General features: G+C 34.3%; 1 protein-coding gene across 1 annotated transcript in view; it reads left to right on the top strand.

Moving 5' to 3' along the window:
- Positions 1 to 15,741, top strand: part of PTPRQ (protein tyrosine phosphatase receptor type Q) — a 214,004-nt gene that overhangs the window by 36,533 nt on the left and 161,730 nt on the right. The window contains exons 15-17 of the mRNA XM_064376936.1: positions 6,475 to 6,657; positions 7,022 to 7,123; positions 10,844 to 10,964. Of these exons, the coding sequence (XP_064233006.1) occupies positions 6,475 to 6,657; positions 7,022 to 7,123; positions 10,844 to 10,964 (406 nt within the window). The remainder of the gene's footprint in view (positions 1 to 6,474; positions 6,658 to 7,021; positions 7,124 to 10,843; positions 10,965 to 15,741) is intronic.

The raw sequence follows: 15,741 nt of genomic DNA, 5'->3' as shown, positions 1-15,741 counted from the left end.
ACAGTAATTATAACTTCTATTCATGTAAAAATATATGGACCCACTCTTCAATATTATTTCATGAGAAATTGAGTGATGTGTTGACTCAGTGATGTGTTAATGTTACTAATTACAAATAGGAGTAAATTATTTGGTTAAATGCCTTACTTTTTTAAGAGAAAGAGTTTGCTAATGCTTGGAAGTAAACCACCACTCTTGTGTTCAAGCAGGAAAGATCAATATAAGATTGATTCTGTGTGTGTGTGTGTGTGTATTTGTGTGTATCTCTGTGTGTGTTTTAATCATAGAATGTGCAGTTTTCCAACAAACTTAAGATTTGCTTTTATTTTCTCATACTTAGGGTGCAATAATCATAAATACAACTTTGAGAATTTCCCATACAAATTACTTTTTTGGTGATGTATACATATTCCCTTTCCTTTTTAAGACATAACTATCTTTACAGTAAGCCTTTAACACTTTATCTGTGTTGCACTTTATCAGTGCAACAACCACGAGTGAATAATAACTTAGATGTTGATCAAAACTTATGAGGTGTAGAACCTCATACATTTATTTGTGTTAATGAATAACATTTTAAAATGTGTCTGCCTACATTAAAGCTGTATATGCCAAACAATAGGCTTTTGCAGATTCAAGGTAACTTCCCTTTTTACTATCATCATGGACTATATATTTTTTTGTCTTAGAATTTTAATAGGTTCAGCTTATTCCAACTGATTATAATCTCAGTTGTCTACTTTATAAAATATTTCTACAATTGGGGTACACTCTATGTCATTTCAGAAAATTCTAAGTGCATCATCACTCTTCACAATCAGTAAGTCATTGAATCCGTCTTGCTTTATCTACCTGATGATCCAGCAATAGTTATTCCCTAAGGTAAATGGATAAAAATGCAAAGGATATCAGCCTTGAGTGAGGAATGCATATTTACACACTGACTACTGGTGGTAGGCAGACAAGTCCAGAGGGAAAACTTAAATCTAATGGGAAATTTTCAAAATCAGAAGTTACATTGAGCTATAAAATTCAAGCATAGCATCATGAATTCTCCTTTTGTAATTAAAGAGTTTTTCAACTCAATCTTATATCTGTTCCTTACCTTTGAGTTTCTTTCTTGTTTTTAATATACTCTGTATTATATTAAGTGTATTTGTTCATTCACTGAACAGATTTTGTGGATTCCATATCATGTTCTACCACTGTACTAGATAGTATAGCTATAGCAGTAAACAAGACACAATCAATCTCTACCTAGTGAATTGTCTAGTGAAAGTTGATAATAGACAATTAGAAAATTAGAAATTAGAAAATAAATCAGTAAACAAATTTGTGATTTTTGGTAGTCGTAAGCTCTACTAGGTGAAAAATATCAAGGATAGAAGAGAGAAAATTAGAGTAGTGAGTGGGCTATTTGATATGGAGAACTGAGGAAATGGAGAACTGAGGAAAAGCCACACTGAGAGGTTATATTTACCCAGAGATATTAATGAGGTATAGGATTAAATAAGAAGAGAATAAGGATGAAAAGTGTTCCAGAGGAAGAATAACAATTGCCAACTTCTTGTACAGGAAAAAAACTGTGGAGTTGGGGCAGAGCAGGGCATTTTTGTCACTTGAACAGTGTGAGTTGGGGTAGAGAATTTGCAGATGAGGAGAGAGCAGCGGTGGATCATGAGATTCTTGGGTGCCATTCTAGGAACTTTGGAGTTTAATTTTAATGAGGAGCTTTTGGAGAGTTATGAAATAGGAACATTATATAATTTACAATTTTAGAAGATTGCTGCTGAATATGTTAGATGTTGAAGTAAAGAGAACAATCAAGATAAACTACTAGATTTTTGGTCTGAGCCTCTGGGCGAGTGGTGGTACCATTTACTTAGATGGGGAATTTCAGGTTAGGGGTCAATATGGAGAGCATCCAGGAGTTCTGTTTGGAACATATTTGAAATATCCAAGTGCCATTATGAAGGCAATTAAATAAATATGTTTAAAACTCAGGGGAAAGATCCATAGCTGAATTTATAATTTGGAGCCTCACCATGTCTTTGGTATTCAGTCAAGAGATGAGGATAAAGTCACATCACTGGAGAATAGGTGGAGATGTTAAGAAGCTTACAGCTATGTCGTGGGTAATATGACACGTAGACTTTGAGAAGAACTAATCAAGGACAAAGCGAAGTCACCGGATATAGAAGAAAAACTATAATGTTTTCAAAGCTAAGTGAATAAAGATTTTCAAACAGAAGCAATTTATTCCCTATGTCAAATGCTACTGAAAAGTAAAGTAAGATGGTGCATACAATTGATTAGTCTTTAGCAAGAATGAAGCTCACTGGTGACTTTACAGGAGTAGGTTTAACGGAAAAAAAATGGAGAAAAATGAAGTGAAATTAATAGAGGATGATAGGCAATACAATTGCAGAAAATGAGGAATGGCAAATTTTGAGGAATTTTGATATGAAGTGGAGAGTAGACTTGAGTAATAGCTGAAGGAGTAAGTGCTATCAAAAAAAGACTTTATAAAAACCATAATGTATATTACAGTGTATGTGTGTTCACATGTATCACTGACTAACTTTAAGTGTAAAGTCTCTGAATAGGCAGAAGGAATAAAATCCAGTGCAGATCTGGAAGGATAGAGCTTGGAAAGGAAGAAAGAGGGAAGGCATTTAAAAAAATTTGAGGTTGAATGATGATGTAGTTCTTTTCTCAGTGTTTTTGTTTTTGCAATATAATGAGAAGCAAGTTTATTAGCTTCAAATAAAGAGCGGGAGGGCATATCAGAGTATGTGAAAAGAAAAGATGATGGAAACACACTTTAAAGAGTGGTAGACTGAATTAACTAAAATAAAAACATTGGCTATCAGGAAATGAAAAGGATCCATTTGAGATTTGAGATTATAAATTTAAGTGGGACCAGTTAGCATGGAATGGTGTTTTATTCAGCTATTACACTGGGTATGTGAAGCCAGCAGAGTTTTGTTTAACTCCAATTGTAATTTTGCCAGCAAAGTTAAATAGAAACAATAGGAATTGATGGATACTGTTAGGAGGTGATTACAGTGACTGTGGACTCTAGCCTGAGTATGTAGGGAAATGAAGACATAAGAGAGGTGATGCACAGTGAAGATTTGATGAGGGTCAAAGAATTGTTGGATTCAAAGTACAAGGGTCCGTAAGCTGGAAAAATAGGAGCTGGTTGTCAAAGAGAGGAATAATGGCAGTTATTGATAATGACAAAGTCTTAGGTGTTGCCATGAAAGCCAGTGAAATAAGGTGAGATAAAGTAAGGTTGGAGAAAAGATTATTGGAATTATAGAGATAAAAGAATATAGAGTCCAGGGAACTGGATAGATCATTTGCATGGATCTTGACATTTCTGAGGGGTAGGGAAGAAGTCAGTCATCAAAGTGTTAGATAGCATCTTTAAGATGTTCAGAGAAGTGACAGAGTTATTACCAGTTGTCTGTCTTAAAGAGGGGTAGCACGTGATGGTATTTAATGGAATGGGGCTTCAAAGGATCTGTGGTTCTTGAGGAAGAAAAAAGGAGTAAGAAATGCAACTATCCAACTGCTAGGCCCTATTGTTAGTGGGATTGTGGGAGAAAAACAAACATGATACCCAAGAAGGCTAAATTGTAGTATTGATCAGCAGGTCCAAGATGTCACTTAAAGCCAGAAAGTTAAGAAAGCATTCAGGGTAGTTGTTGAGGATTTTTTTCAATGTAATAGGTTGGCCTGGGAAAACACTAGAGAAGATTTAGGGTGTTTAGGATAGAAAGGATAGTGGAATTATATCGCTACATCAAAGTATGCGTTGAATTGCAATCCTTTCAAAGTTTTAAAATTATGAATATTCTTCAATTAGTTTTTCCTATTAAGTATGCCTTGGCACAATAACCCAATAACTGGTAACAATCGATGGGAGGGACACTATTTCTACACTTTTAAGACTTCTGAATTTTATTTCTCTACTAAATTTATAATTAGTAGTTATTATATCCATTCCATTTAGAATATTAATTAAAAAGTTTAATTTCTTTCATTTGAAATAAAAGAGTCTTATAACAGGACTCTTGAATGGCAATAATATTTACATATTTAGTTTATATTGTTTAACACTCAAGTTAATTATTTATGTTATTGTTCTATGTACTCAATTTTTAAACCATTATCTTGACTACTCTGATCTTTTTTGTGGTAAATAGTTTTCTACCTAAAGTGCATTGTCTACAATTTCATTTATTTAGGTTGTGTTGATGGCGTTATCCCTTAGTTTTTTTTTATTGTCTGAATATTTTTGGTTTGCTACTGTTTATTTTTCTGGGTATGGAATTCCAGTTGTTTTTGAGTTGATGTTGATTGTCAGTCTAATTGTCATTCCTATGTAGATGATTTGTTTTCTTTCTTGTACTGTCAAGATAGTTTCTTCTTTGGTATTCTATATTTTCACAATGATATATCTAAATATGGTTTAACAAAATTTCTGCTTGGGATTTACTGAAATTCTTTGATTTGATGTTTGATATCTTTGAATAATTTTGATAAGCCTCAGCGATTATCTCTTTAAATATCTCTTCGTTTTCTCTATTATTTTAGACCCCCTTTCAGATAGATATCATCTATCAACTGCCATTTTATCTTTTCCATAACTGTCTTCTTTGAGCTGCATTCTTGATAATTTCTTTAATACTATCATCATTTTCACTAAAGTTCTCTTCTTCTCTATCTAATCTGCTCTTTAATACCTCAAGATAATTTTAAATTTAGCTATTTTGTTCTGTTCCAGAAGGTCTATCTTGTTTTCTTTAAAACTTGGTTGGTTATTTAATATTATTTACCATTATCTAAATAATTATTTGTCCATATTTTAAAGTATGTTTGATTTCTTGAAACATATTAAACATTTCTATGTTAATATCTGGATTCTCAAAATCTGACTACTGTGTATGTGTGTGTTTTTTTTCCTTTTCTTTGCTGACTTTCACTATTGATATCTGATTTGCTTGTATGTTTAGTGATTTTATCAGTGAGCTTATCATATTCTTTGAAACTTTAGCTGTGAGAAATTTATGTGGTTTATGTTGAAGTTGAGTTCCTCCAGTAAGGATTTATATTTACTTCTTCTAGTTGCTTAAGAGTACTAGCAGCTCAGAATTACAGTTTTATTTTAACTTAAATTCTAAAGTGGAGGTTTCTCCAGGGTATGTATAGGTATCATAGATTCAGTCCACATATGCTCACGGGATAGGCTTATAATTCCAAACCAGCATAATTTTTATTTCTTTTCTACCTCTCCACCCAGAGGTGTGGCAAGAGAGAGAGAAAAAAGTTTCCTTTCTGTCCTCTCTGCATGGTGAGTTTATTTCTCTCTCCTCATTCCCTGAAAATGAATGCACCACATTGCACAAGACCAGGAGTTACCACTCACATAGACTTCTATGGCACATACAGAAGAATCTAAAGTATCCCCTAGATTGTTCAATATAAAAACCCTGGTTAAAGTTGCATTCTTTTGGGGTTTCACGTCTTTCTGCAGGGATATATCGCTCATCTTTCAGCAGGCCCCAGGGGTTTTTAGTCTTTCTCTGGCACACTACACAGATGTTACTGTACAAATGCAAAGGTACCAGGATTAACCAATCTACTACAAGGCAAAACTGGCTTTAGTACCAGCTTCCTTCTCACTATTTCTGTCTTACATTTTGTTTGTTTATTTGTTTTACTATGACTTTTTCTGGCCAGCCATCACTGAATTATAACTTCCTTGTCAGTACCTCAATTTCTTAAAGAAAATTTATTTTAATGTTATACAGTTTTCATTATTTTAAGTAAGATATTCACTCAGTTTAAGGTATCTGTTCCAATATTTTACCAGAATTAGAATCTCATATATAGTTTTGTACTCAGATATACATAGAAAACTATTTTACACATGATGTGTTCAATATAAAAATGTTGTTAGATACAGAAAAGTAGTGTTTTAGTTAATGATATCCCATATTCCTGGGAGTCGGTTTTGCTGCCAGGTCATAATATGCAACCTCACATCTAGGAGGGGCTCCTTGCCTTGTCATAGACCTTATTGTCAACCAACACTAACCTACTGATCTTTTTTCATATTATTATTAATGAGGGGCAAAATAAAGTTTTAAGTTTTTTAAAATTCTCTTTCTTGCGTCTGTGTGTTCTGCAGTGCAAGAAAGGTTCATATAGTCCCAAGTATTTTAGTGAACATATCATCTTATTTATTCTGTGGAATTGTAGTAGCATTTTCTTTTGAATGACAATGTTTCTTATACAGCTGTAAGTACTATAATTTATCTACACCTTATTTCATTTAGGATGTTTATTACAATTATATTCTCGTTAATGTTCACATGTAAATAACCTAGTGTACTTCAGTGACAATTTCATAGATTTTTAGAATAAAATTGTTTTGTGTATCTATGTTTTTATTTCTTTCAGTGCCTGATAGTGCACCAGAAAATATCACTTACAAAAATATTTCTTCTGGAGAGATTGAGCTATCATTCCTTCCCCCAAGTAGTCCCAATGGAATCATACAAAAATATACAATTTATCTCAAGAGAAGTAATGGAAATGAAGAAAGAACTATAAATACAACCTCTTTAACCCAAAACATTAAAGGTAAAAGAACAAATCTAATATTGTATACTTGCATTTATAATGACAGAGTAGCCACAAATATTAGCTTAATGTTAGTAGTTTGATATCATTTTCATGCAGGGTATTACAATTTTGTCTTTTTGGTTAAATAAACTAGGAGTTTATTGTAAGTCACATGAAAGAATATTGTAGGTCTGTTCTTTTCTCCATTATCCTAAGTCATTTTGTCTTCATGAATAGGAGCTACTATTGCCAAAGAATGATTTTCACTTATTTTTTATTTTTCGGAAGATTGTTGTGTTGAGAACCATTTCATAGTTTGCCTCTCGCATATTATTAAGGGATATTTTGTAAGTTTCAACTTACCTATTTTATTTCTATTTAGGACTGAAGAAATATAGCCGATATATCATTGAGGTGTCTGCTAGTACACTCAAAGGTGAAGGAGTTCGGAGTGCACCCATAAGTATACTGACTGAGGAAGATGGTAAATACAATAGTGGATATCGATATACTTTGATTCTATAACATTTCAAGAAACATACATGTAGAATGAAACAATATAAAAACTTATCTAGTCATGGGTATCAGTTATGTACCATGCCAGAATTATACAGAGATTTCATTGTCATGGTGTAAAAGAAGCTAGCAACGTCAGATTTACAATCAGTAAAATCAGGCAAAAATGCTTTTTATTTTTCTGAAGTCATCAGTACTCTGTAAAAAAAAAAAAAGTCAATCATGTTTTTCCAAGGGAATTTTTAAGGCTAAAAATTTTGTTTGAATGATTTGAACATTAACTGATATATGTCATGACTGTGTTTTTCAACTTTCACATTTTTAAGAATAGCCATTACATGAGCTTTGAAGTAGATTATGTTTATGTCAATGTTCAGCACTTTTTATAATGATATTAAGGATTAACTTGTTAATGAGATCGGGCTATTCTACAGGTTCTCTACTTAATTGGACAAGATGCTATTCCCCAATGTTAATAGCTTTTGTATTGAATATTTAAACATACCTTTCCCCAACCCCCAAAAAATCACCTTTACTACTGAGACCACTTTATATTGGTACCTTACCAAGTTAGGCATATATTATGCTAAGAAAATAATTTTTAAATGATATATTTGGGATTAGGATTTGCATTTTATGTTTTATACCTTGTATATTTTGAGAAAATTTTTTTTTCTGTAAAAGGAATTTCTATTTCCATGAAAGGTAGACCTGGAAATACCATAAATGTTTGTGGAGTTCCTTTCTCTTTCCCTTTCCCTTTCCCTTTCCTTTCTTCTCCATCTTCAAGCTAGGCCACAGCCTGTGAATGTTAAGCATCTAGAATCATTCACCAGGGCAGAATGTGCATTAGACACTGCTAGGAGGAGAGACTTTTCTCTGTGCTGCTCTCTTTCTATTCAAAATAATAAAGTCTTCAAATCCCTCCTCTCTGTTTGCAAAATAATAAAGTCTTCAAATCCCTCCTCTCTCTTTGAAAAATAATAAATTCTTCAAATCCCTCCTCTCTCCATGTTTTTACCTCTACCAAAGAATTTTACCAAAAGATCTTGGCTAGGGTTCTTTGGGTTGCCCCGGTTTCTAAGTGTGATGCCTCCGTGGGTTAGTCTTCTTTAATCATTGCATCTACTTACTATGCTTGCTTTTAAACTTACCTGTCAAATTCCATCAAACTTACCTGTCCAAATTCTCATATTTTTCATAAATAGATTCTCTTTTCTCTCAAAGTAAAAATTATCTTAATTTAAATCAGTTCTTCCAAATGGCTCAATGATTAAAAACTAGAAAAGAAGGTTAGTGTTCTTTTCTATCTTACATAATATCTAAGATGATATGTAGTAAAAATAGCAATGCCTTTCTGAAAATAGTACCCATTTCTTTATAATTAGTCTAATAAAAAGTCCTAATGGTGAGAATTTGAGATCTTATGTGATGAAATCAGACCAGTAATGAACATATGTTGTGAGCAGGCAGAGCTTTTACCACTTAAGTCAAGAATTTCAAAGCATGTTGTGCATCTGAATTATTAGGGCTGTTAAAAATATGCTTCCTCAAGGTAAAGTTCCATCTAAATTCTTGGCAAAGTCATATAATTTCTAAGGAACAGGGTAAAGAACAAGACTCCCTTGTTGAAAATTACAGAAAATTGAGAATGGATGAAGAACTGAGAAAATTTGTGTAATTGGGAATTAGGAACTCCTTGCCCTCATGAAGCTTGCAGTTAGTACAAGATACCTAAATTTAACAAATGTGTGGACAAATAATTTTTAGGATTTTAATTACTGGTATAAATGATCCCCCAAATTATTCCCCAGGACAAAAGAAGAACCTAAGCTACTCTGGGGTATGAGGTCAAGAGTAGCTGTGGAAGTTATGTCAAAGCTGTGACCTGAAAATGAATAAAGAGGGAGGGTGAGAGACAGGAAAGATGAGGTCAGGCAGAGAGGTGAGAGATTTGTGAAGTTCATCCTTAGCTACCTTGAGATGCTCTGAGATGACAAATTCAATGCATTGCAAAAGTTCTAATTTTCCCATTTTCAATTTTGTTAGATTATATTTTAGAATACATATGCCATAATATTTTAGAATTCATGTGCCAAAATGATTAAAACTTAGTCTGTTACAGTGGATGTGCAGTGACTGTTTTTAGGTAGACATGTTATTACATTTACTTAGCAGTAAAATGTTTTACATTAAAAAGAAAATATTCAGGGATCTACTGCAGGTTAGCTTTTAAAGACATCAAGCTTTATCTGATATTCCACAGAAGCATCTTAAAGCATGTTATAAAGTAGAAATAGTTAGTTGCACCATATTAGTTTCTCAGTGCTGTTTTTGATTGAAGTCCTTTTTGTAAACAGTAAACAGATTTTACAAGGATGTTGGGAAAAATATTTATACGTTTTGCTTTGACAAATGACAGAGAATTTTTACAGATAGTTTTTATCTTGGGAAAGAGACATCTGTAATTGATGTATACATTCCTATGATAATCAATATTTGATAGCATTTTTATTGTAGTGCCAGTGAAAATAACAAAATGAAAATACCAAATAAAGCTATTATTATTGTTCCTTATAACTTGTCTTATAAACTTTTTCTGCTCAATAATTTTTCTTTGAAAATTATTATTAGTAAAATAATGAAAACATGCACACATGGGAACACATACAATTATAGCTGAAATTATTCAGAGAATCAAAAAGAAATGGAAGAAATTCAGGTAGCATTCTGCCAAATTATTGGAAATAGTGATCTGTACATGAACTGTATATCCATTGACATTGTTTAAAGATGTAAACAAATTCTCAGAATTTCTATTTGCTACTATGAGTTCACATTCCATACTTAACTATAACAATGAACCAAATTTTAGTGTTTTACTATTTTCATGTAAAAAATTGTATTCCATTATTCTAAGACAATACTGTGCTGTTACAGAGCAGCTGAGAAATGCCATTCTAAATATTTTACCTCAGTGGAAATATGAAGTTGGCTAACTAGTTTGCAGTAATGTTTTTACTGCTTATTCAATGCAGAATAGCAAATGTATTTGTACTTTACGCTATTACAGCAGAGTTACAAGTAGATTCCAAACTATTTTCTTATTTATGTGCTACATTGGTATTTCCTTTGTAAACCATTCAATTTTGAAAACTGAGTGAACAAAGTTTAATATTATTTTACTTTTTAATGACACAATGGAGATTGAGGAATGTAGTTTTCATTTGTGAGGTCAGTCATTTTAACTGCTTTCCCAATGTTATGCTTATCACTTTCCCAACTTCTTAGATGTGTGATTTTTTTTCCCACCTCTTTTTATTGCCTAGGGATCTCTTTTACTGTATATTTATTCACCCCAATAAAGTTTTTATTTTTATTAGAGGATGACAGTTGACCAAGATGTACTTGAACAGTAGGTAAGTCACTGTGACATACCCCTTGTTCTACTTTCTCATGGAATATTTTTTTCCACTGAATCACAGAAACAGATGTTCTAACACCACCATGCAAAATCTTCCTTTATCATCTCATTTTGAAAGTAAACATTCTCTTGTGCTTCTGGAGAAAAGTACTGAACCTAATTCCTTTACGAGAAAGTTTATAATAAAAATTGTTTGCATTTCCATATTAACTTTTTCTTATATATGTTTAATAAAATGCATTATTCTATATCCTAACTTTTCAGCTCCTGATTCTCCCCCTCAAGACTTCTCTGTAAAACAGTTGTCTGGTGTCACGGTGAAGTTGTCATGGCAACCACCTCTGGAGCCAAATGGAATTATCCTTTATTACACAGTTTATGTCTGGTAATAATTTTTTTTGGAAATAGTTCTGAGAACAGATATTAATCTGTAACATAATAGGAATGTAGTTTTTAAATTTCAGAATGTGGTGCTACATTAGGAACATGATTGTTAATAGGCTAGTTAATATGTTTTTATTAGGAAACAAGTTTTTCCCATACTATGTAGTGGTTCAATCATGGTCAGATGAAATAATTTTGCAATTAAAACAAAAAAATTAAGTATTACGCATAATTATACTAAATTTCCACTCTTAAGAGCCATTGACAAATCAACTTGTATGAATGTAAGCATACAGTTTTAAACTTCTGAAGTTTTACACAGTACTCTCATTTTACTGTCTTTTTAAGTGTCCCTTGAGCAGAGTAATTTTAAGAAACATTTAAAATAGATACTTTTAAAGAAACCTGTTATTTAAAGTGAATTTTTCCTTGAAATGTAAACAATGTATTTTGTTTCTAATCACCGTTACCCTGATAACCTGTTTATCCTTCAATCGTAAAAAAGATGAAATCTTACAGCGCATCTCATGTTAGTTAACATACCTATACTACCTCATGAGAACTCTGTAGACTGAAATCTTCACTTTGCTGTAATGTAAATCCTCTTTGGAGATTTTCACCAATTAGGTAACACATTATCTAGTGGATTTCATATAATTCAACTCAGAAAATACAATTTACACAATATTTTATAAAATGTAGCCATTTCCTTTTATATTTCTGAATTGGAAGGGCCAGCATTGAGGAAGAGGCTACGATGTTTTAAAGAAGTCTACTCTTCTTCTCTTTCTTAAATTAAGATTTTTCTTTCACTAATTCCCCTTTAATCTCTTTGCCTATTTCTCTTTAAGACTATAGTTTTTGTGTTCTTCGTTGCCTGATTCCTAGTCACTTTACCTAGTCATGATGAAACTGGGAGTGTCATGACTTCCAGTTAGTGAAAAGGAAGCAGTGGGAAGAAGGTAACCATTCCTTTTCATTACCCTATCTATTTATTCACTCATTCATTCATTGAACAATATTGATAGAGTACTTATATACTCATGAACAAGACTTACATGAGACCCACATAATACCCTTGCACTCAAGAGTCTTGTATCTCCTACACTCCAAGGAGATAACTGGATTATGTACCCATAAACAAGCAAATAAGGAAACATCAGGGGAAGGAGGTCTACTTTTGACGGGATGCTTCAGGAAGTTCTCTTTGAAGAAGTGGTATTGAGCTGTGATCCAGTTGACAAGAAAGAGCTTCTTGCTATGTAAACATTTGCAGGGTAGAACTTTCAAGAAGGAGAGAATATCAACTGCACAGGCTCTGTGGGGAAACACAACTTGTTACTTTAAAGACCAGAGAGGAGGTCAATGTTGCTGGGGATTAGAGAACCAGAGGAGGGGAACAGTGGGGCAGAAAATAAAGTTCAGGAGTCAAGCCATGGTAAGGATTTTGTTTTCATTTTAATTATAATGGGAGTTCATAGATATGTGAAGCACTGTAGATTCCCTACAGAGAATGAATTGTCAGGGGCAAAACTGTTAGCAGGGATACTAGGCTATTTTAGTAGATTGAGAAAGAGATGATAGTGACAATAGAGAGGAGAAGTGGGCAGCTTTGAGCTACATTTGGGAAGAAAAACTAACAGGACTTAATGATGGATTGGTTGTGTGCATAAGAAAAAGAGAGGAATCAAAGATGACTTCTAGATTTTTGAATCAAAGGTGATTACTACTAGATTTTGATGCCATTTACTAAGTTAGAAAAAAAAATTAAATGGAACAGGTTAATTAAGTGAGAATCAAGATTTTTCTGGCTGAGATTTTCAGCACTGCATTATGAGAATAATTGTGTTCCATACAGTGATCATGCTTCCCTTCCTAGAGCTTCCTTGTATTTCTGGCATAATGTATGGCACACCTAGACAGAAACACATGTGGTTGGATAGCATTTTAAGAGATGCTGTTTACCCAGTTTTTCTGTGTGTGTGTATGAACTCCCACGTCCATGGGAGCCTCCTATTCTAGGAACTTTTTTTTAGCTATAACTTTAGTTGTCTATTTATAATTCCAAAATGTCTAAAGGTACCAGGATTTGTTAGGAAAAAGCAATGACAATGTACATTACACCACCTCTTAAGAATATAGCATAGCTAGGCCGGGCGCGGTGGCTCAAGCCTGTAATCCCAGCACTTTGGGAGGCCGAGGCGGGTGGATCACGAGGTCAAGAGATCGAGACCATCCTGGTCAACATGGTGAAACCCCGTCTCTACTAATACAAAAAATTAGCTGGGCATGGTGGCGCGTGCCTGTAATCCCAGCTACTCAGGAGGCTGAAGCAGGAGAATTGCCTGAACCCAGGAGGCGGAGGTTGCGGTGAGCCGAGATCGCGCCATTGCACTCCAGCCTGGGTAATGAGCGAAACTCCGTCTCAAAAAAAAAAAAAAAAAAAAAAAAAAAAAAAAAAAAAAAAAAAAAAAAAAAAAAAAAAAAGAATATAGCATAGCTCAAATTTTATATGCTGTAATTCTGATGTCTTATAGAACATGACCTTTTATTTTCTGTAACTGGTTCTTTTTGCTTTTTGCAATGATGCTGGGGTTGATGAGAGCACTGATTTGAGGTAACCCATTCATTTCTCATTTCCTCTGGGTTTAATTCAGTCTCTTTTGGGTAAATATTCAATCAATTCAAAGTTTAACTCTTCAGTTGTACTTTTTCTTTCATCCTTCGAGAAGTATCCTTATCTCTCATTTTCTGAGGCAGTCTGGGTATAGGGGAAGCCCAATGAAAGTGGGGTGAGGGAATCTCAAATCTGTGATACTGAAACAGGAAAAGTTCCCTTGTCTTGCTCACAGGGTGCGTGATGGGGGTGTGGCTGGCTTCTCTGGTGCCCTGAGGCTCACACCTCTAGGGGGAGCATGCAGACGGGCAGGTTGTGGGGCTCCGACCCCACGGCAGTCTCTAGGGGTGAATGTTTACAGTTGAAGCCCCAGTAGGGTGTGTTACAGGATGATGCTCTTTCAGTTTAACCATCCCTAGGCAGCTTGTGTTAGCTCAGTTAGACCCCTGCCTTATCGCAAGAACAGAGTGCTTTCTGTATCTTGGGGTGTCTTGCCTTGGAGTTCCAGAAGAATTGGATCACACGTGAGCTTGGAGAATAAGTGCACGGTTTTATTAAGTGGAAGTAACTCTCAGCTGATGGGGAAGCCAGAAAGGAAATGGAGTGGGAAAATGGTTTTCCCTGGAGTCTGGCCACTCAGCAGCAGGCTCTCTCCTCCGTTCTCCCCGGCCGAACTCTGCCTCGTTCCGCTGGCTGATGGCCTGCGGGCCTGCGGCGCCTGTCGGTGTGTGCTCTTATGTCGCTGTGCTCCTCTCGACGTCCAGCGGCTGTTCTGTGTCTTCTTCCGCCTACGTGTTCCTGTCAACCTCCAGCCGCTTGTGTGTGTGCCCACTAGGGTCTTGGGGTTTTTATAGGCACAGGATGGGGGCGTGGTGGGCCCGGGTGGTGTTGGGAAATGCAACATTTAGGCAGGAAAACTGAAATGCCTGTCCTCACCTAGGTCCGTGGGCACAGGCCTGGGGGTGGAGTCTTAGCCAGTGACCCGTCCTTCTCTACCCAGCACTTCCCTGCCCCCTCCCATGTCAATGTTGTGAAACACCTCACCTGACCTTTTTTTTGGAATCATTCTGGCACAAACTTGCAGTCACAGCTGCTAGCTTCAAGGTTCCTATTTTCTGTTTTATCCTTGGTCCAATCTCAAGGCTTATTCTAGTCCCCTGGTTCCCTTAGCATGTCTGTCTTGACTCTCAGGTAGCTAGATACTCCCATGTGATTTCTCTGCACCAATCTGCAGTGTGAAGGATTTGAGAAAAGTACTTCCACACCGTTCTCTAACCCAGGATGATCTGCTAGAGGAGCCCTTCTATCTTGCTGGAAACAAAGGTTTTCTAAATGGCTTGTTACGTTTATCTCCATCCTGAGAGCAAAAGTCTTTTTTACACTGGGATTTCCCTCCCCAATCTATTCGAGTATTTTCACCACTCAAACCTTACCCTAAGTTCTTGGGACACTCCAGTGTGATAACTTTGCCCTTTTATTTCTCTCACTCTTACTTCGTAGCGTGAATTTCTTTTCTTTTTTCTTTCTTTTTTTTTCACTGATGGAAATTTCCTTCTCCCATATAATCTTTCCTTTCTACACCTCAAGGGTCTTAATTTAATTGAAAAACTTAATTATAAAACTCTGTGGTCTCAAATAATCCAGGATTGACTCTTGATGTGTAAATGGAATGTAGAAAACACTTTTCCCTCACTAAAACTTGGCTTTATTTTACACACACACACACACACACACACACACACACACAATCTCTCTCTCTTTCTCTCTCTCTCTCTGCTGTAAGATCTACTTTGTTCATTGCTGTATTTAGAAGAGACTGTTACCTGACACATAATTGAAACTTAATTAATATTTGTTGACTGGATGAATGAAGAGTATGTTTTAATTTAGAAACTGTATATATAGATAGATAGATAAAATACATATTGTACATAAAAATATATAATATATATTCTTTTTTTTACTGATGGAAATATATATATTATATATATTTTATATAATAAGTATATTTTAATATATAATATATTGTGTATTTTATACATTTTTTTATATATAATAAATATAATATATATAATATAATATATAAAAAATGTATAATATATATAAAAATATATAAAAATATGTATTTATATATATTTATATATTATATATAAAATATATA

This window comes from Aotus nancymaae, unplaced genomic scaffold, assembly GCF_030222135.1.
Source record: "Aotus nancymaae isolate 86718 unplaced genomic scaffold, 86718_ANA_hifiasm-v0.15.2.pri h1tg000016l, whole genome shotgun sequence".
Taxonomy (NCBI): Eukaryota; Metazoa; Chordata; class Mammalia; order Primates; family Aotidae; genus Aotus; species Aotus nancymaae.
This window is presented reverse-complemented; position numbering and strand designations above follow the sequence as displayed.